At 42.7% G+C, this 22058-nt stretch overlaps 1 protein-coding gene across 36 annotated transcripts in view; it reads right to left on the bottom strand.

Annotated features, from left to right (window-relative positions):
* The window catches only part of nrxn3a (neurexin 3a), a 255272-nt gene that overhangs the window by 151343 nt on the left and 81871 nt on the right, over window positions 1-22058 (bottom strand). For 17 of the 36 annotated variants that reach the window (XR_003410077.3, XR_003410078.3, XM_027001508.3 and 14 more), the window contains 3 exons: window positions 19803-19817; window positions 18834-18860; window positions 17020-17139 (listed from right to left, as the gene is read on the bottom strand). Coding sequence is in view for 33 of the 36 variants with exons in the window: in XM_027001508.3 (XP_026857309.2) it covers window positions 17020-17139; window positions 18834-18860; window positions 19803-19817 (162 nt within the window). In the remaining 3 variants the exon portion in view is untranslated. The remainder of the gene's footprint in view (window positions 1-17019; window positions 17140-18833; window positions 18861-19802; window positions 19818-22058) is intronic. The other 19 variants (XM_027001496.3, XM_027001497.3, XM_081721887.1 and 16 more) reach the window with 3 other exon arrangements.

Genomic DNA, 22058 nt, shown 5'->3' with positions numbered 1-22058 from the left:
CAGGAAAAAATGGCATGATTCTTAATTAGTAATAACACATTTCTCTATTCAGACCACTTCAGCCATGAACCATTAGTCCCCATTAAACATACAGCACATTTGCAACCTAAATGCAGCATTAAAACATACAGGCATTCACTTACAACTCCATTAAAAACCCCAACCGGTGATATAGGAAGGCTATTAACTCTGGGCATCATGGACTGTGAATCCCTATAGTAAATATGCATCCGGGAATGAGTGATGTACAAAAACACTGCACTGTTTACAGTGCTGTGTGGTCACATGACGTCCGCAGGTCTCTGAGGGGCCTTTTTAAAAAAGATGACTTACACAGGCACACATCCATCACTGGAGATCACACCTGCATGTCCCAATCTCACAATGCCTTGGGAAAGACAATAATAAAATTTTATGTCATGCTTTTTTTCCAGGCTGATGTGAAAATGGCACAGGTGCTCATAGAACGGACAAGAGTCAAACTGAAAAATATAACCCTCTCTGAAGGATCCCAGGACTTTCTCTTCCATAGCGTAGCTACAGAGGGCCGCTGAGATTTCTGGGATATTCAAACATTGCTAACCTTGCAGACAGTTGCGTTATTTAAGCCACTGACAAATCAGCTCGCGTGCAAGGTCAAACCCCAGTCTCCTGTAAACTCAGGGAAGCCATAAAGGAACGGTATTTGACTCCATGAAAACTTTTAGGGCCAGCGCAATGAAATCTCAATAGTGAAACAAGACTCGGTGGATATTTTCACTCAGTCCTGACACCTAGTAGTCACCGAACTGTCAACGGCATGCAGAATGATGTTGACACTTCAGAAGTAGCCAAGCAAAGCTTGATCTGAAAGGAGACGTGAAAACGCGCGTGCCTGTCCTCTCAAACGTCTGTGTTGTGCAGCATCTCCCATCCAGGACTGTCAGAGCTTCCAAAATGGAATTCAATTCCGAGTCCTTCTAAAGGCACGGCCTGTTCCCGACGCATAATTTCACTGTTTCCAGCTGGATAATCCGCAGCGTAATGTTCGCTGGCGGATTATCGAGTCATAAGCAGTGAAATGATCAACCCTGAGAATTACCGATGCTGAGGATTATCAACACTGATCGGGCATAAAAGGCGTAATTAAACCTCGATGTTGAACCATCCATTTGGCCACCATTTGCTGGAAGGCCAGTGCAAACACTGAGCGAAAGGAGTGGGGGGTTGAAATATATGACAGACTTTCATCATTCTAATCCAATACAGAGAGGCCACGTAGACAGGCGGATGTTTTACTACGGTGGTTTTACTGACAATCGATGGGCCTCCTCCACAGTGAGCGTCATCCATGGCCTTTATTACATCTCTCCAATCTCGGACACTACAAAGGTGCACAAAAGCTGAGTTGTAATGAATCTATAACTCAATGATCTGTAACTTGATTCTAGTTTCTGCCTAATAGTTACTAATACCTGAAGGAGAAAAACAACTTTCAGAAGCTGTTATATAAATATTTCCCCCTATGATCGGGGGTTATTGTTTCACTAATAAGAGAAGAAAGATCAGTGTGTAGTTACATATGCAGGCCTTCTGCAAACATTCTTGTTATAGGTTCTTGTTATAGGTTAAAAATGATATAAAATATAAAAATGTACCACATAAGGATAAATGAGCTTGAAAAACATTTTAAAAGGCTGTATGAATGCAATGCGCCAGAATCATAAAGCGGCAGGTTATGTGAAGTTATATGAAGTTAAAAAGAAGAAGGTGTGTAATGTAAATGCCAGGTTTATTCAAAATTAAGGTCACAAATGGTTTGCTAGGAGAGGTGTTAAAAGAGAATGAGGTCATTTCAAAAAGGATGTTCTGTTGGAGAAAATGACTGAAGAAACCGAGATTCAGGTCAACTTGTCTGATATCACCCCCCCTCCCCGTCTGTTCTAAAATGGCATAATTGCAGGCTGTTATTAGGGTGTCTCTCGAATGTGCATCCACGTGTTTGCATGGTTTCACTAAGTTTGCTGCCCCCCCCCCCCCTCCTGTCACTAATGAGCGGAAACAGTGCACACATTCTGCTAAAAAGCAAAGTGAGAAGAAAATCTGACACTGTGCAGCCCGAAGTTAGTTGGGTTTTTTTTTTTTCCCCAGGCTGATTAATTCGCAAGGAAATTTCGCAAAGTTGGAAGAGCAAGAACATCTCCAGTGAGCTCATCTCCGGTCATGCTGTCATGAATGAATGCAGCGTACTACTCCGTCACAAACACGCCTCGTGGAAGACAGCCAGCCGGGGACATTTCCAGAAGCGCACGGAGATGACAACACGCGCAAGCGTGCCAGTTACGTAAGTGTGCTACATACTGCCGTCGCTTTCCATCTCCGGCTTTCGGGTGGGGGTGAGGGGTGGCGGGGGTTCTACCGACGCGTCTGCCGATCTGCGGCTCAGAACTGAGAGCTAGGCTGCTCTTATGGGGGCTCCAATGCTTGGATCCTGCGTCCCGAGTCTCCTCATGTTGCTTTTATTGATCTGACAAGACTGTCATATTCTCTAAAAAAAAAAAAAATAAATTAAAAAAAAAAAAAAAAAGCCCGTGCTCTCAGATTACATTCCACATGATAAATCATGTGTTTTGAGAAGACAAGGCCAAAAGTTTGTGAGGAAAAATCCGCTTCGAAGTCTCTTAAGGAGGTAAAAAAAAATAGAGCATAGAAGCAGACAGATATTACAGGAAAATGAAGTATAGCCCTCCTGCTACCTCTCGCTCCTTCTTTCTCTCTCCCTCCCCCTACTCTCTGCAGTCACACCGAGCTCGTTGAAAGAAAAGGCTTTTGGCCTCCATTCATACGGAACTCTCATCTCCCAGTGTGATGCGAGACCCACTCCTCCTGCCTCTCATTACAGCAGCAGGAGTGGCAGGACCAGAACATCTGGGCAAACACAGCCGCGCCGTGTATCATTCACCCACCCAGGTAGAAACGAACTCAGGCTCTAGCCACCCAAGACCTGGCCACTCAAATACTAGCGCCGGATATAGAGAGAAATGAAACCAGGCGGATGTCAGGAGAGCAAGCAGCCTGTCTCCACTCCAAGGCTCGCCGGGCAGCACTGTACGACAAGTCGCTTGCACATGGGAAAGCAAAACAAACAGGCAAACAAACGAGGGAACAAAGAAACGCAAACATTAAGTGAATTCCAGACAAAAATAGTGCGGACATGCAGTCCTCCAGGAGCTCCGCGGTGCGCAGTCGTTTGCTGCACTGCAGGCTTAAGACCCAGCGAGGGTTATCACAGGGGAAAAGCCAGAAAAGCCAGAGACTTTAAAGAACAACTGATACTCTGATCGATATCTCGTATTACAGGTGCTTTAAAATATGGAGAGTCAGAGTGATATTTTCAGAAAGATAGAGAAAGGGGGATTACAGCCCTTAACAAGGGAGGAGACAGAGAAGCTTCAGCTGCAGGTGAGATGAGAAAGTGAAAAGAAAAATATGGGCAACTATTAAACAAAGGATGCCTGTAGAACTTTGACTTTATCAGACGTTATTTACGGCTCAGAAACGCCAAGCTCCCATCACAGCTAAGCGTGGTTTGTATAGTTAAAATGACCTGCAACAAATACACCATTTTGGTGGCTGGCATTTGAAACTGCTAAATTTGCCGACTCACCAAGTCACGCTGATGGCAGTGGGGAGGAGGGAGATTAGCAGATAGCAACTCGGCCAGTTTCTGTCCCTTACTGACAGGACATGGAGGCAGCTTTGCTTTTCAGACCTTAAAATCAGAACGATACCTTACCTAATCACACCTCCTTCATCTGCTACACATTACAATCACTCATCTCTCTCTCTCTCCCGCTCCTTCTCGCTTTCATCAGCAGTACCTTTTTTTTTTTCCACCATCTTCACAGATTCGCATGGCCACCCCCAGATGCCTGGGCCTGGCTAGCTTCACGGGTTCACATCGGCACCCCAGTATGTGAGCCCGAGGCTCCACTTTCTTAAACCTTACCATCACAACGCGACAACACCGGCAACCTCCGTCTTCTGAAATTGAAGGCGTGTCGGCGACATGTCGATCAGGCGTCTGAATTTAATTTCTGCAGCAAAACGGGATTTGCTTTCATCTTACCGTAGAGAACCCAACTTAAGGGTCCTTCAACGTTCCCACCCTACACCATCACAAACAACGATTCACGATTTGTGTGTGTTGCCCAACAACCACTATACACTACCACTAGTATTTAATTCTAGTACAATAAATGCAAGTGAGAAAGTATTTAAAAATCTAATATTAGATCCAGTTATTAAAAGAATAAATGAAGAAAATCAAGAGAACACCTTTTTTTCAGGCGTAATCGTATGAACATAAGCAACTGACAAGGGTTCACCTCAAAGAAGATACTGTCATGGCTCCAGTGTAATAATATTGACTCACTAAAGCAATAACATATCGAGTGAGCGAGCAGTGAATAATGAAACAGGCATCGTTTAAACAAGCTATTACTACAGTAAGTGCTGTACAGGGCCAGTGGGAAACTGATAGCCAAACCCTGCTCCCCTATAACATAATATATTTCAAGATGCACATCAAAATCTGCACAACAAACATGAAAATATAGCCAAATGTTTTCATACATGTTGCAGTGCCGTTGGCCATTGCTAGAACGCAGGTGTGAGCCCAGGACCAAAGTCAGAATCCGAATCAGTCAGGCTTTATTATAGAGTAATGCCCCCCAGGTTCTGCTCTCCTCAATCTGCTCATCCTCTCGAGCAGAGAAATGGATACACTGCAATAGTCATCCATCAGAGTGTCCAAGTGCACGCAGGATGACGGCGCTAAAATGACTCTGCCAAATTTTCACTTTAGCTTGTGGCTGGCTCGGCAAGATATTAGCAAACATGACAGCCATCTAAAAAACAATAAATAACTTACAAGGTTAACAGAATTGAGTGTTCTTTTTCCTCGCCTGTTAAATTATTCATTGAACATAATCCTGGAGAGGAATCAGTGCTTTCATCCTAAGTTGTTCCTCTCTCAAAGGAGAACCTGAAAGACACCCCCCAGCCCCACCCCAAAAAAAGGCCCCCAGTAGGAGGATCTAAAAATGATCCAAAGTCAAGCTGACAGTTAGGATGTGGAACTTTACTCTACGCTGCCTTACAATTTGCACATCTTTATTTGCTGAAAGCTCTGGAAATTTGAATATTCTAAATGCACCGTGTATCAGAAGAGTATCTGTCAAACAGCTATTTTTGCACGTTCATGAAAAGACCTTTAATAATGTATGAAGTTTTCACTGCCTGAGGAGACTATAGGACACAGCACTTTCTGCCCCAAAATTCATAATGCTTACTTATATACAAGTATCATATATAACTCTAAAATATATAGAACTATAATATAAATATATTACATAATATGTAACCCACTTACATAATACTTATATTCTTAGAAAAATCAGAGGCATCGCAGAGATAAAAGTCCATAAGAAGCTCCATTAAGCTGATGGGAAGAGGTCTTGGTCTAAAGGGCTGAGCAAATTTCACCTTTGACGATAATCAACCGGTTGCTTGTCTTTGACTTTGTGTTAAGGAGGTGCAGGGTGCGTTTAGCTTCCCTGTTCTTAAGGGGTGGAGGTGGGGGGGGGGGGGAGGGGGTGGGTTGAACACCTTTGTAATTAGTCACACCAGCTGGGCCTTTACTGGCAGTGCTCGGTGGAGCTCAGCTAATTATTGTGGACTCATTATCCAGTTTTGGCTCAGGAGTGGGCAGCCATTAGCCAGCTCGTTGTAAATCAGCCCTGCCTCGGCTACTCCGGTGCAGAGCCTACTGCAGCCTGCCCCTGACATAGAAGAGGACAGCACCTCGGAGACCTCCGAGAGACACAATGTTATCATAAAAGAAAAGTGAAGCCATCCTTGGCAGGGTCCTCGACAGAAGTGACAGGACAGTGCTAATGAATTTAGCCCACGGAAACAAAGACTGGAGCTGCGAGGTTAAGGACTAAATACTGCAAGTGAAGTCACTGGAGCTTCTAGATAAGGACTATCCATCTTATCGCCACTTGGGAAAGATTTCCAATAATTAGCAGCAAAGTTGGAATGCAGGAAAGCATTAAAGGCTGACACGTGGAGTCGATGAGATATGTTATAGGTATAAAAGTGTAGTGGAGAATGCGAGTACAACACCTGATCTTTATCATCATTATAAGAATTAGAAGAATAGGCCATGACTTTCACAGGTGCTGAAAAAGAACACCCAGATATAAGCTTACCATTTTGGCGTATTCAGTTTAGGGATTCATGAAGGGATGACTAGCACGAGGTTGCGGAAAATGAGTGCATGGGGGGAGGCCAATTTTGGAAGGTGTCTACTAAGAATGGACATGCAAATTAGCACAGGTGCAGCTTGTTAATGTATAAATGTCCAGCACAATATAAGCCCTTGTTTCACGCATGTTCTGTGTTTTGTGGCGATGCAGACACAAGACAATTAAAGTCAACTTGTTACAGTTGGACTGGCAGCTTAAGATGAGGAAGTTAACAAACACAACAAAAGTGCTAAATTGCAGCACACTGTCTGTTTCTAGCAATGCAATGTGAAACCAAACAGTGCTGAAATGTCAAAAAAAACCAAAAAGTTTGCTTTCATTGTACTTCATACTTATAACGTTAGTGGACAATTGGTCTAATAAAGAATCTGAAAGATCGTTTTCACCTTGTCAGGGGTGTTCAAGTCTAACTACACCTTGAGAGCAAATCTTGGCAAATCTTGGCCATTGTTTTTGTGCATGTTTCTTCTTTATATCGGCTCCCAAGGATTTGATCTCCGTTCAGTGCCAGCTTCTTTCCTGAGATCTCATGCCTTTCCAAGTCTTTGTTTTTTTTATTTTCTTTTTAATTACACGAAGCTTAACGCTGTGAGAAGAGGAACAAGTTCCCCGCCGCCCCAAACAGTCCCACCAGCTGTGGCCGGCGGCGTTGCCTCCACTAAATCCAGGTTATTGGAGCCTTTATTCGCAGCCATGAAAGCATCGACAATGCAGCGGACAAACAGCAGTTGCCGGGACCACTCCTAATATACGCTCCAAGGGATGCAGCCAGCAGGAGTGAGATGTCAGGAACAGCATTAGTGAGGTTAATTGGCTTTAGCCTGGCTCAGGAGAGTCGAGGGGTTCAATAAGGGTCAGTATTAAGGCACTCCATCAAGCTGAACGTGTAGCGAGATGAGGCTTTATCAATACAACAAAGAAACTAAACAGGCTTTCTAGAACAGATGATATTCCTGTGACAAAAGCCTAGAAAGGATAGGCTAGGATTCCTAAAAATAACGACATGTAAAGTGTGAGGATTGCATCGAAAACCTCTGAATTCTGGAGGAGCTTTTTCAAATGGAAAGCTATTATTGACACTGCCTAGCAAAGGGTTAGATTTGACAGAATTTGACTGGTGTAATACATGGAGCAGTAGAACACAACTGATTGAGACTAACACTCTATTTCACAACTGTGTATGGGGGAGAAAAAGGCAGTTCATTTTCACTAAACACGTTTTTGTTTCAGTAGCGACAGCTTATGCTATAGAACATCTTATCTCAGAACGACTCATCTGGGTCTCTCTGCATTATTACCAAACCAGTACTTTGAGAGTGCAGGAGAGGTAAGGGAAACATGAATTTCGGGCACCTCCAGCCGGTCAGTCCCTGGTCGGCAGGGCCCCTGCAGTAGTCATGTCCCTAAAGCCGATCTGTCTTAATTATCTCAGTGTCCTACTTTGGTGCCAGCGTTTCATGTGCATTAGGGTGCTGTGGAAGAGAATGACTCCAATGTGCAGTGCACAGGGTAGAAAACAGAAATATCATCTCTCTCTCTCTCTTTCTCTTTCCCTCTCTGCCTCTCCCCCTATCTCTTTCTCTCCCTCTCTCTCCAGCTTTTCTTTCTCTCTGGCACAGACGAGTCTGATTGATGCTCCCAGTCCTCCGTAATTAATGCTTTCCAGAAGTGCTGCCTGTCTTTCCAGGAACAATTTTCCCCATCACCATGGCAGAGAGGCAAAGGTCAAAAGGTGAAAAAAAAAAATGGCGGCGTAATATCAGGATGCGGATAGCTTTGTTTCATATGTATAATATCAAGCTGGAATTATGTCTGTATGTGTGTGTGGATGGCTGGGTGTGTTTGTGCACAAAAGAGAGGCAATTATCAATAGGTAATTGGCAATGCAATATCAGGATGTCAGTAGTTTCGTATGTCTAATATCAAGCTGGAGATATTCGCGTCGGTGTGTGTGCAAAAATAAAGAACTGATCAATAACAGTGAGTCCACGTGCTCATCCCTCGAACACTTAAATTTTGCAAGGCCAATACTTATCTCTGGAACCAAACGTGTTGTTGAAATAAAAAGAGGAAAAGTACAAAGGAAGAAAAAAAGACTGATGAGAACTAAAGGTGACAGCCCGCAGCGGCAGTGTGGTCCAGCTTCCCCGGCTGGGTTCTTAATGAAGCTCTAATTGTACTTGTGCCCAAGAGCTGAGGCCACGAGTTCGAGAAGGAGGAGTGGAACATTTTCCTTAAGTCTGAACTGACATGCAGGCTTGATCAAAGTCAGCCAAGAGTAACTGCAGCAATCAAATCCAGATCGCTGGGAAGCCAGATAAGATGCAGGAGCTCTAACCACCTTCTCACCCTTTTGGCGACGTGGCCCACCTTACCTTCTCATAAACAGCACCTTTTAACTCGCATACTTCACAATGTAGAATTCCTTGTGGGAAAACACTTATCTACAGTTTATACGGGCTGCATCCGATCCAGTTTTCCGCATCTTTTCACTTTTCGAGGGTAAGTTTCTGTTAAAATCCGTGAACTCTGAACGAGCAGTTAAAGGAATGTTCTGTCACAGCGGAAGGTGAGAGATGCCAGGAATAATGAAGCTGGTATTGATAGATGAGACCCACCGGCTAAGACCAAGGCTGAGTGCTGTAACAAAATGAATGCTTAGTCAGTTTTGCATTTAAAGCTCATGGCCCCTGCCCCTCACATCTCACAGCTTTGCTCAGCTCAACAGATTCACCCTCCTCACCGAAACGGCAAGCGGCACCGTGCGCACGAGACTACCCTGTACAGGTGTGTGTGGGTTTGGCCCATGTTTGCACGAGGCGACTTTCCCGTGGGACTTGGGAGGATTCGGTCCTCCAGGAAGTCTCAAAAGTTGGAGAAGCACTGTTGCATGAAGAGGCACCCATGCAGAAAGGAGAGAGTGTCATAGCAGTCTTCAGCACAAGTGTGTCCTGAGGTAAGCAACATTCAAGTGTGTAGAAAAAAATACCCAAAGACATGTGAGTAGTATGTACACGTATTACACGAGCAGTTTCCCTACCCTTTCATAAAACAGGAACTTAATGCCCATAGGAATTAACTGTGAAGAAACACCTTCTGAATCATAATCTGTTTAGGGTATGCCCTGCTTTGCCACTGTAAAGAGCCTGCAGTGTATTCTACAGCATAGAAAATGCAGTCTTGTTTGAGCACTCATTATAAAGTCTACCCTATATCAGCATCCATTTTTCATTGTAGAAGAATAAAATAGAAAGTAATTCAATTTTGGAACAAAAAAGGTGGGTGTGTGACACACTCCACTGACTTGACAGAAGTGGAAAGACAACAAGATGATTAGAAATGATATAAAATGTGTGGCATTTCAGGCAGGGCCGGGGATATTGATTGGCCCTGTTTATGTGCCAGGGCGGACCATAATTTGTTTTTCCTGGAAATGTGTAGTGATGGATGCCCCCGCTTCAGCGATTAGGCCTTAAAGCAAAGAACGTTTCACTACCTCAAGGTCACCTTGCTCCATCAAAAAAAGGGACTTTTGTACACTGTGTTTTCTTCATGAAGCCAATTGAATGAAGTCACTCACAGGAAATTATGTTTGATGATAGTGTCAAATGTGTCTGTCAGTTGACAGGAATCCAAAGTGTCCTCTCCAAGATGATCGAATAAAGGAGTCAGATAGCAGTATTGATTTTCTACATGGCCCACACACGCTAACTGGATTGTAGATAGAAAGATATCCCAAAGTAACATTAGAAATCACACGGCAAAACTGTCCCTGTTTGGAACAATTATTCTGATAATCTGTAATTATTTGTGAGTTGGTACAATTGCTTTTGGACTCCTTCCAATACCCTGCCTATCCAGGAGAACAAAGCATTTTCCTTTAAAATTCAGCTCTCGCACAATGTTGCATAAGCTCTTTAAATTAAAAAAAACAAAAAAAAACAAAACACTTGCAAAATGCTCTCATATCATGAATGGCCTTCTGTATGAAGCAGCCCTCAACTTTTGCCTGCTAGCAGCTCAGTGGCTACAGATGAAGGTCAGTCTCTCTACGCTACACCACAACACCTGAGTTGTCTAATGAGCTAGCGAGCCTTTCTGCCAAAGAAAGTTACTTTAATTATTGAGATCAGGTGCTGTGTAGTGCCGGAGCCCAACAAACATGCATATGTAATGACTAAAGCACTACAGCCCTAGAAGGGCGGATGTGCTGTGTGATGTTAGTAAGAAAGGCTTGAGCCCACGTGAAGTTCTTATACCAAGATTTTGCATCTCTAAACTGGAGAGACTCCAGTCTCAGAAGACTACCATGGCGCAGGTTAGTTTTTGTATCTGTTCAGGAACACCTCACTCAGCTCGGCTGGCCGTTAGCGGAGGAGATGAGTTAGGTGCATTGAATCAGGTGTAACACAGGACCACGCAAACCCGAGACCCCCTTTATTACTAAGATGACTCATACCTGCTCCAAAACTGTGATTTGGTAGTACTAGGTGGTATTCAGTGTCTCATCACTATAACAGCTATAACAACTGTGCCCAGAAAAGCTGTTACTGCTTCATAATGGGAGGTACCCTAGTGCTACAGTGCTTTAGCAGATGCTACTGCTCAGGATGTGGTATGAGACCACTTTGTTTGTTTCTTTCCCTTTTGAAGTGTTGCTTAGCGGGTTGTTAACAGGACCTGCCGGAGGAAGAGTCATCTGCTGCCACCACCGTTCTGAGCGAAGCCTCGCTTCTTCCACGAGCGTGGAACCCCTGCTGTGCTCCTGAGCACGAGCCTTCATGCCTCCGCCAGAATCAGGGCGTGGACGCTCGTCATCCGTTTATTACTTGGCGGTCTCGAGCTCAACAAAAGCTGTAAACGCTCAACCAGGCTAAGGCTTACAGTCTACCTATTCTCTACTTTGAGTGGTATTACCAGGAGGGCGGCCCATAGTATAGACCTGGATGGTACTATTATAGGGTGCACACTTCACACATATAACCACAAACACAGCGAGTGGCTGTAGGTACACACTTCACACACATAACCACAAACACAGCGAGTGGCTGTAGGCACACACCTCACTCAAATACCCACAAACACAGCGAGTGGCTGTAGGCACACACCTCACTCACATACCCACAAACACAGCGAGTGGCTGTAGGCACACACCTCACTCACATACCCACAAACACAGCGAGTGGCTGTAGGTACACACCTCACTCACATACCCACAAACACAGCGAGTGGCTGTAGGTACACACCTCACTCACATACCCACAAACACAGCGAGTGGCTGTATATAGCATGGTTGGCAAAAAGAGGTCCAACCGGTCGATTGAAAGAAATGAAAGACATTAAACCTGGGCAGATCGATCCAGCCGTTCATTTTTAGACAGCCCCCACCCCCTCCGCTCAGCACAGCCTGCGCGCTCTCCATAAGCCAAGACAAAATAATAAAACGTTTTCAGTTCGGCTGGCATGTGTGCGCACCGTGCTCCGCGGTGCACATCACACTAATCATGAATACCAGCCACTGCAATATTTCCTGAGGGCTCTCCAACGCGTTTCCATTGTGCCGGGGCGCTTCTCTCCGAGGCCGTCAGCCGGGGTCATTCCCCCTGTCCCGCTGCTCTTTATCTTGTGTCAGGGACCATCGGAAGTGCGGGACACCTGCGTGATGAATATGAGCTCACACGAGTAATTCAAGCTCTCAGTGCCGCTCCTCCGGCCCACAGCAGTGCCAGCCAATTTACCTCAGCGACGCCACGGACGTCCTCACCTCGCGCACGCCAATCGGCGCTTTAAACTCAATCGGTGAGCTCCGAGCCGGAACCGGTCCTGAGGTAAACGTGCGCCTTAGTGTTCCTGAGGAGAACTTTGTTATTCATTAAACCCAACCTGCCGAGATATTTGCTTCCTATATACATATCTCAAAAGGTAGCAAGTCTCCGCAAATCAAAGCCTAATTTATTCATATAGCGCTTTTTACAACAGCCGCTGTCCAAGCCTCGAGTGAGCCAGCCAAAGGCAACAGTGGCCCGGAAAAACTCGCTATGTATGTGTGCATTACATTATTCTATGCACATCTTATGGTTAAGCGTGAAAATCCTAAATCAGCCAGCATCTTCAGCCTCAAACAGAGAGTTATTCGATACCATTAGCCAGGAAAAAATTCATTACAGAGAGTAACACGTAAATGCATCACTGTAGCATAGGTACATTAAGGCCATTGGTAATTAAATTGCTGAACATTTTCCTCTACAGACAAATGCCAACGCTGAGTCTTGTATTCATCTGTAATATGTCTCTTGCCTGGCAGATACATATTGTCTGGGTAACAGTACATTAGACTTCGGCTAGCTGAAAGTGCGTGTTTGCTTTTGTTGTTGCCTTAATTGATGGCCCAGTTGGGAGACAGTTCTCCTGTTTCTAATGGAGTGCAGAGGACGTGGCTTTGATGAAGTTTTGCCGCGAGGAGGGACAGTGAGCATCTGCCTCCTTCTTCAGCCCTGCTCCGGCGAAGACGTGGGGGGGGGGGGGGGGGGGCGCGCTCCTTAATTACAGAGATCCTGTTCGTGTCAGACACGCATGAAGGAAAACAAATCCATCCCTCCAGCTCCCTATTTGTGAATCTATCTTTTATTTATATATTTATTCAAAATGTAGAACACAGTGTAGATGGGGAGAAAAAGACCCTCGAGCTCAGAAGGAAGAAACATTTCATATTAACCCCGGTAATTAATGTGGGAGAATTAAGAAAAAAATTAAGAAATGAAAGGGAGATGTTTTACTGTGTAAGTGCAGCAGTTTGCTATACTATAAGAATTAGGGGTCCATGATGACTTCACGTTACAGAAAGAAGCTTATTGTCCTTTTCTACAATGACGATATATACAGCGAAGAAATGCCACTGAAAGTGCACAGCGCGCAGTCACCCGAAATGACAGCCATATTGGCTCCAGCTGGAGGGGGTCATCATGGCTCTCAGTAAGACTCACATGAAAAGTCATTGCTAGATGTACTTTCACGAAGTTTCACGTTCACGAGAAATAAACATAAACGCTTGCAAATGCTTTCTTGGTATTGGATGGCTTATGAACAGGAGTAGAGCATTTGTGAATAATATAGTCTTGGTCAAAATTCAGGGATATGCTGCCCACAGCCGTAGCGACTGCAAGTAAATTCCTCCCAGTAAAATTAATTTGGAGCAAGCTCATTTAACAGGCAGTGGAGCTGCTAACAAGTCATTTATTAGTATAGCTCAATCAACATGATTGCTTAGTGCGCTACTGTTAATAAGGAACAGGCCAGAGACACACGAGGGGATGAGGGCTGACTTTGAGTTTGTTTGGCTAGCTATTACCAGAAACAACACAGGCGTAATATTCATAAGCAATTATTCATACTGGAGCCCCACTTTACCCGTTATAGTTAAGGTTATCCTTTACAGATCACTAATGATGGAAATGAAAAGCACCATATTCGCCTGGCCACAACATCGAAAAACATGGAAACAAAGGCAGCACGGCACAGAAAATCACTAAATACCTACAACTGTAAATCTATGCAGTTGATTTGCATAGATTTACATAAGCTGTGCCTAAATTTGCATAAATAATAATCAAGTAATGCAACACACTAAACAGAGGCAAAATACATCAAGTTATTTTATAATAACCTGCCATACTTTCCTTCAAAGTTAAAAAATATTAATGGATAAGGTTAAAAAAAGTCTTGTCTAAACCTGTGTGTCTTCCTTCATGGAAACAAAATCAAGATTAAAGAAACCAAAGTGTGTTTAATGATTGTTGTTCAGCAATAGAAGTAGCTTCTACTCCTAATCATAAAGAGCTGGGGGGGTGGGGTCGGGGGGGGGGGTGTCAGTTTAAACTGGTGCATCACAGGTGGTCAGCTTGATTTCTTTGGTATGGCTGGAAGTGGCAGGACTTTGGGCAGTGTTCTAAAATCAATATCTTCATCTAAAATGGATATCATCTAAATGTTTCAAGGCTGGTTTCTTGCAGAGAGAGAGAGGGGTGAGACCTCCTAGTAGCAGACATAGTTTTTCTTACTGATCTTATTGTTATTCAGTCGATATCTTTCACGACACAGGAACACTTGAGTTTCTGATCTCATTTTCAGCCTATTCGTTACAGAACAGAAATGTCACAAAATCAATTGTGACCAAGAGTATAACTAATTACTAAATAATTACATTTTGGGTGAACAGGACCAGAAAGATCTGACCGGCTTATGAACAACAGGATTTGACCTTTCTTGGGCTAAATGGTGGTCAAGGCAAATTAAATTACACATTTGTCATTAAATCTGAAGATCAGGTTTAAGAAAAATCAAAACTATTATTCTACCACTCTACGAACACTTTAAAGTCAAGATGAACAGCCCATAAGTAATCCGATATATTCTGTGGTTGTGACGGGGTGACGTTTGCTTGATTTTTGGTAGGGTAGGGCAATTCAAAATGCAGAGTGACACAGTGATGGTTTGCACTATTTTCCCTGCATGTAATCTTCCTTAAAAAACCCACAGGCAACAGGCATGGTCTCCAGGATTGATATATTTTTGATGAGCAGCGAATTCACATTTAAGACGCTCTGAGGGCTCTCACCATACGTATTAATCAGAGGGGAGTAGAGGGACCTACAAGCAGACACACATAAGCAACATCACGGCTCCACACACTCGCATTCAGAAGTTGCTCCGGTGATAAAAATAAAATGCTTCATCTCACGCATCACCAGTTGCCACTGCTGTATAAAAAGAAGGAAGTGACCTAATAAAGCAGAAACTCAACATCTTTCAAAATAAGATTAGTCACTAAGCCATGCAGTACAGTCAATATATTTTCACTTTAGTATTAAAAATGTGCTGAATGAACTTAACTTGAAATTCATGGATGTGATAACTGGTTCTTATGACAAAAAACACCGCCTTATCCTTATCCAGTCCACAGAAAATGGCAAGTTGATTAGTAGATATAGAGAGGGAGATTTCTTGACAGAGAATTTGTCTTTATGCTGCAGTTTTCTATAGACTATGCCAGAGAGAGTATGAATATTTTCTAAGAGTTATTCACTTGCCTAATACAATATTGAGAATTTCAATGAAGTGGTATTAAGAAATGTTTTGCTGGTTCAACACTCTAGAATGTGTTCGGCTGTCACAGTCAGTAGTTAGTGACTCACTGCCACCTAGTGTTGATGTCAAATTATAAAAAAAAAATTAAAAAAAATCACTTCTTCATACCGAAGCCATTTTGAAATTACACCTTCACAAAAACATGCTTTTTGTTATAGTTTTATGTTCATTGTCTTTTACATTTACATTGATGCATTTTTTCTAGTATTTTACTAAACTGTGCTGCATTTCTGCTCCTCTGGGGATGCCTCAAGATAAGGCTATAATGAAAGAAGCTTCCATGCGTTTACATAGGAAGAGGATATACAATAGTCAATCAGCCTGCCACAATGGTACTAAATAAACAGGTTCACACACACACACACACACACACACACACACACACACACACACACACACACACACACACACACACACACACACACACAAAAACATATCACTCACCAAACATTATTTCATTAAGTGTGTTCGCTAATATGCCTTTGATGCAATGCCAAGTCATGTAAAAATACCTGTCAAAACAGTAGCCCCACCCCCCCATTCCAGGTGTCGGAATTAATTAAAGGGCTTCAAGCTTTTGCTCATTGCAACAGGTGTTCATTATTGGGAAAACGTCATAGAAAGTGATAGTTAATATATCATTATCATTACAAGTTATATCTTGTCTGTTCATATGATACACGAAGCACATTTGAATAGGTTCCTAAAGCAAGGTTGTGGTATGTTCTTTTCAAAGGCCTGCCGTGGTTGCAGGTCTTAGTGCCATTCACGCAGGACGACACCTGATCCCACTTGTTTAGTCAGCTGATCTCAGACTGCATCATTGAAACAAAAACCTATGGCCACAAGGACTACCTATGACCTAGAGTGCTGCATTTCCAACACAAATGAAAACTGTACGAGTTGTTTTCTGAATGAAAGTCTGTGTTATTGGGTACTTTTTACTGGTTTAGAAATGATACTGATAATTTAACTGCATCAACATAACATTATCAAGTGCATACCAGAAAATTCACTGAGAGGTTTCAAAGGGTAACGAACCTTACTGTTCTAAAAGAGAGGCTAGGGCCCTTGTTCGCAATACAGCTGGTGCATTTCATCTCTCCTCTCAGGAGACCTGATAGCACTTCAGTAACAGTGTAATTAATGCTGCCTTTCAGATCACATGCTAAAAGATCACACGTTAGCACAGTGACACCAAATAATGGCTCCATTTCCAGGAACTGACAGAAGCATCATCCACACCACAGCACATTTGATATTTCACTGGTCATTTCTAATCACAATAATTTCATGTTGATTGGCTGACTATTTAATCACAGCCACAGTATAAGAAATCACCTACCTTCAGTTGTTAGGGGCTCCTCAAAACATGATGCATATTATTTGTGCATGTGTATTTGTATTTAGTGCACGAATTGAATGTAGACAAAGTGTAAAACTCCATCAACCTGTGTGGCCAGTGTATGAGCAGATGGAGGGAGAGAGGGGGCAAGCGAGAGAGAGAGAGAGAGAAACACAGAGAAGAGAGAGCCGGCAAGAGCGGTAGCGTTGGGCGACTTACGGTCGTTGCACTGAGTGCCCGTGTAGGAGGTCATGGAGCAGTCACAGGTGTAGTTCTCCCACTGCTGGATGCAGATGCCCATGTTGGCGCAGGAGTCCTCCTGGCATGTGGTGCTAGGACCTGCAGCGGCAGAGCACAAGGATGTGACAGCGGGCAGGCAGAAGGGGGCGCCGGCGAGCCGTTAGGTGCCATGCAGGCGTACACTTCAGCTGGCATGCAGTCAGGTTAGTAGTGGCACCATATCACCCCGAAAGGTACAGGAAACGAAGTGTCGCAGCATTCTCTCTGGGGGCGGGGGGGTTTAGGAGGACATGGCATCACAGCGTGTGCGCAGACAGAACCCAGTGCTTCAGACTGTCTCCACGCAGCACTGCGTGGCACGTTCGTACCAGGCAGACCTCACCGTGACTCACCACGTAGAAGTAAGAAAACACTACATAACAAAGGTGTGCACGTAGTCCGGCATGTACGATTGTTATCGAAGTCTAAAAGAAGGGTCGTGTCCACACAGCAGCTGTGCATATAACATTCAGCACGTTCCAAACACGTTATGTGTTTTAACACATTTCTTTTTTCTATTGAGAATGCAGGGGAAACATATGGCAACCCCATTTAAGGGATACAGCACATTCCCTCAGAAAACTGGCAACCGCAAGTAAACTGTTTAAGTGCAATTTTCTTAAGCAAGACAGTTGTGTTAAAAGGGGTTAAACACATACAAACAAGTAGAAAACAAACAACCAAAAGTGCATTTCTTGTGTAATGTTTAGTGCGCTACAAAATGTATATGTATATGTATATGTATATGTATGTTATATTGCAACATAAAATGATTCACCCCTACATTTATTTACTCTTGAAGTAATAAACATTAAGACAGAAAGAGCCTGAGAGCCTGAATGAGTCGTAATATAGTGTAGCCACGTTTAGTGTGTTTAGCTCAGTTTATCTCACGTCAGATCCATTAGGGATCAGCTCTCATGAAATTCTAATAAGAACAACCAGACTGTGCTGTCTACTCCAGCTCACTCTAACTTCTGGACTGCACTAAACTTTCAAAACTACCTTCTTAAGGTTAAACATCTCATTAACTGAACCAGCTCCTCCAGTTCAGACAAAGCACGTCCGTGACAGGCTTACTCTTACATTTGTTTTGGTTCTTTTGTTTATTCAGACTCCCTTGTTTTCTTTCCTGGAAAATGCTTTGTACAATCTCCTCATGCGAAGTCCAGCAACTCCGGCATTCATTTAGACTGTCAATACCACATCAGTCTCGACTAGACGTGGAATGCTCTTTGAATTTAGATTAAAGTCCAAATGTGCTGGCATTTCAAACTGAATCAACCCAACTGTCCAATTAGTCTGCTAATCACATACCCAATCAGACAGCCTCTCTTTCTCACTGAAAGCAGCTGAGGAGAAACCCATGGTGAGACATCTAATGGATTCTTCCCTGCTCTAGCCGAAATAGTCTAGAACTGCCGCTCTTAGTTGAGCGGCGTTACCATAAAAACGAGAACAAGACCCAGTACAGTCAAAGATGTTCTGGAGACATAATTATACAGAACGTTTAATGTATTATTTACACTAACTCTCAGTTGCCGCAATTATTTCTTACCCTGGCCCCTGGAAAGACATGAAGCCAAAAAAAAACGTTTGAAAGAAGTGAACCATTTTATACCAAGACATTGTTAAAGTGAAGCAAGCGGGGCCTGCTTTATGTCTGGGTGTTAGAGAGAAACAGAACTGACACGAGACATTACACAGAGCAGCTTTCATGAAGGCCGAGTTCAGAATGGAATTGAACCTTCTACCTTGTAGGTCTGCTTTGGTGAAACCAACTTTGTTAGCGAAAAGGAACAGAAAAGTGAAAACGATCAAACAGGTTAGTAGGTGGCCAATGACTTCTGTTAATAAAGCGAGTGCTTTACTAACAGGCATGCGCTACCGCTCTTAGGAAGGGTTTGCACACAAATTCTACTCTAACATGGGTTAGAAATAATAGTAACAATAACAATAATGATGAGTTGAGACTAAATGGCAGAAAGGAGACCGTATAGTGCCTCACGAACAGGAACCACACGGTGTCCTGGATGTCCACTGATGTTTAATTAAAAAAAAACAAAAAAAAAAACAAACAAAAAAAACACACAAAAAAAGTTGGTTAGATTTCTTGCATTTTGCAGAAATACATTAGACCATATAAATTGGCCGCATAATATTTGAGTTTAGTTTCAATGTGAAAACTCTTTGCAAGCATGTAGCTAAACATATCTTCCTCAGCATTTTTCTCAGGTTGTATTTAGGTCTGGTCAATATACGTCAGTGACATATTTCTGCAAACTAAAATAAAACAAAGCCTGCGAGCTACGCAGATTATGTTTCGTCAGCATATGAAAAAGCTACATGAGTAAAATAATGAATACTGCTCAGGAAAATATGGAAGCTATTAAGTTATATTTGAGGAGAGCTGTTAATATGGCACAGAAACTGCAGATTCATTCCCATAACATAGCATTTAGAAAAAAGAAAGATAACGAAGCTTCCTCCCTGTTTCCTGTTAAAGGCTACCTGCACTGAGCTTCTTCCTTCCTAAGCACTGGCGCATCATTGCCATCTAGTGAATGAAAAGCCCCATTACAACATGGTGCACATTCACTGTAATACCACTCAGCCAAGTTCGACCAAGACGCAGTAGCCATTCTGTAGACCCCAGCTCGTACAGAGCGAAGTGCACACACATATGTTCTCATGCTCATCACTGAACAGAATTGCCTACTCACGTTCACTTTTCGATGCTGTGCAGGAGAGAGAAACGTCAGACACACACACACACACACACACAAGGGCACATGTGATGTACGCGATGCTTATGGCTAGAGATGGATGCTATTTTGGATAAACCAGCCAGCAGTGTGTGTAATGAAAAGGTCAAAAATTTAATTCATCTAACCCGCTAGGGAAAAAAACAACAAAAAAAACCCACACAGTAAACCAAACAATAGTTGCAAGTTGGCTAGTAAGTGAAGTTCATATCTAGGCCTAGAGTACTGTGATTGCATAATAATCTAGAGTACTCTTTCTTTAAGAATCGAATAATGCTTTATTAAGTACTTCAGCAACAGTTGTCCCAGAATGGTCACGGTCAGGAGAGCTTGCTATGTATGTTTGTATATGCTACCATATTTACCAGGATGAAACGGCTGTGTGGGTGGAGGTCAAACTGCCGTGGGCCTGGAGGTCAGTGTTCATAATTCATGGGATATTCTATCATCATTCATTAATAAAAATAGATTTTTGTATTCTTAAAAGCTTTTTTTTTTTTTTACATGTTAAGCTTAATGTGTTATTTCTGCTTGTTTATTTATTTAATTATTTATTATTTCAGCACACACTTTTCAAGTTCAGCAGGTTACAACGAGAGACCAAACAAATTTAAGTGACAGCACTTTATTTAAAAATGAATAAATGAATTGTTCTAACACCAAAATATGAAGGGATGGCTTTTTAAAGAACCCTCCAAACAGACAACACTGAAATGTGGGACAAATGAGGAAGACATGATGGATAATTTTATTTTATGATGGACAGATGATCACTTCTGCCCAAAATCAGAACAAAAACGTTTCTAAATCAAAAGAAAAATAACAAAAACAACTAGTAACCAAAATATTCATAAAAGAAATGCAGTTCAACACAACAAAAAGCATTCACAGAAATCAAAATGACATGATCTTATATAAATTCATATGAGCTGATATGCTGTGAAAATGCATGCAAACATATTTGGCATTTCCTGTATATATAATATATAGGTATACACCCACCACTTAGTTTATTAGAAACACATACCCTTCACCTTCGTTCATGGACTATCATGCACCTATCTTATTTGTGCATTTTATGAGGGCATCTGTTGCTAAATTTGTTAGCCACCATCTTCCCCAATCACCACCAGTCATTCTCTGACCACAGTGGTACTGGAGACCAGATGATATTTGGGTGGGGGACCATTCTCAACCCAGCAGCGACAGACACAGTAGTGTCAGTGTCGATATTGTCCCGGGGCAGAACTGCATTACTGGAGTCAGTGACACTGCAGGGCTTGCAGTGGGCAGCCAATCAAAAATGACTGTTGTCAGAAATTGACCACTGACATAGGGCTGGAGGACAGCACACACTGCTGTGACAGAGAGCGGAGGGGTTGCAGTCTGTAATGGTATAGCTAGGTGTTTCTAATAAATAAATGTTTCTAGTGCGTGTATAAATTTCTCACATTCAAAAGGACTGGTGGGTCTGAAATGATACCTGTGAATTTGATGACGGATTTGGCTCGTCCCTGTAATGATCTTCTTTTCATTTTAACACCAAATGTTTCTTTAAAACATTCTATTCGCTTGCATTAAAAGGTAAAACGGCATGTGCATGTGACTTGTTTTTTGCTACTACAGACAAAATTGAAATTAGAATAAGAAATGTTCAAACTCGACTCTACAAACAGTATATTCCCAGCACCCCCTTTTTAAAAGCTTGCAACCACCATCAGAATTTAACTGGTTTCCATATGCTATTGTGTACTCAAGAATTTGGAAACATAAACAGCAATAGAAGACAAATTCCCAGCATCCTGTACATGCAAACATCTTGTGTTTAGTTTTTGAGAATGTTTAAACAGACAAAAATAGTCCATTTTTTATTACAATTTAGCAGTTGGTACACCCCATTTCTGAGCTTAAAAATCTAAAAGCAGTCAAGTACATTAAAGCCTCTCTAAGCTCCTGACTTAAATACTGCAAAGTGGTAAATGCTCTTTTAAAACACAACAATAAACTGAAAAGCTTATTTCATTGTGTCACCTTTGGGTTACTAGGTAAAAATGGGCGGGGTTTGGCTGACTGTGGGACCAATGTGGCCTATAAGATAGCAAAGCAGCTTGAGAGCCAACAAGTCTAACAGACAGCCGGGTGGGTCAGAGATGTGATAAGCAGAGTTAGTAGAATGGAGGGATGACTCAGTGAGATGGCGATGGAGCTACTGTT

The sequence above is a fragment of the Electrophorus electricus genome, chromosome 10 (assembly GCF_041902795.1).
Source record: "Electrophorus electricus isolate QZ-2024a chromosome 10, ASM4190279v1, whole genome shotgun sequence".
NCBI lineage: Eukaryota > Metazoa > Chordata > Actinopteri > Gymnotiformes > Gymnotidae > Electrophorus > Electrophorus electricus.
This window is presented reverse-complemented; position numbering and strand designations above follow the sequence as displayed.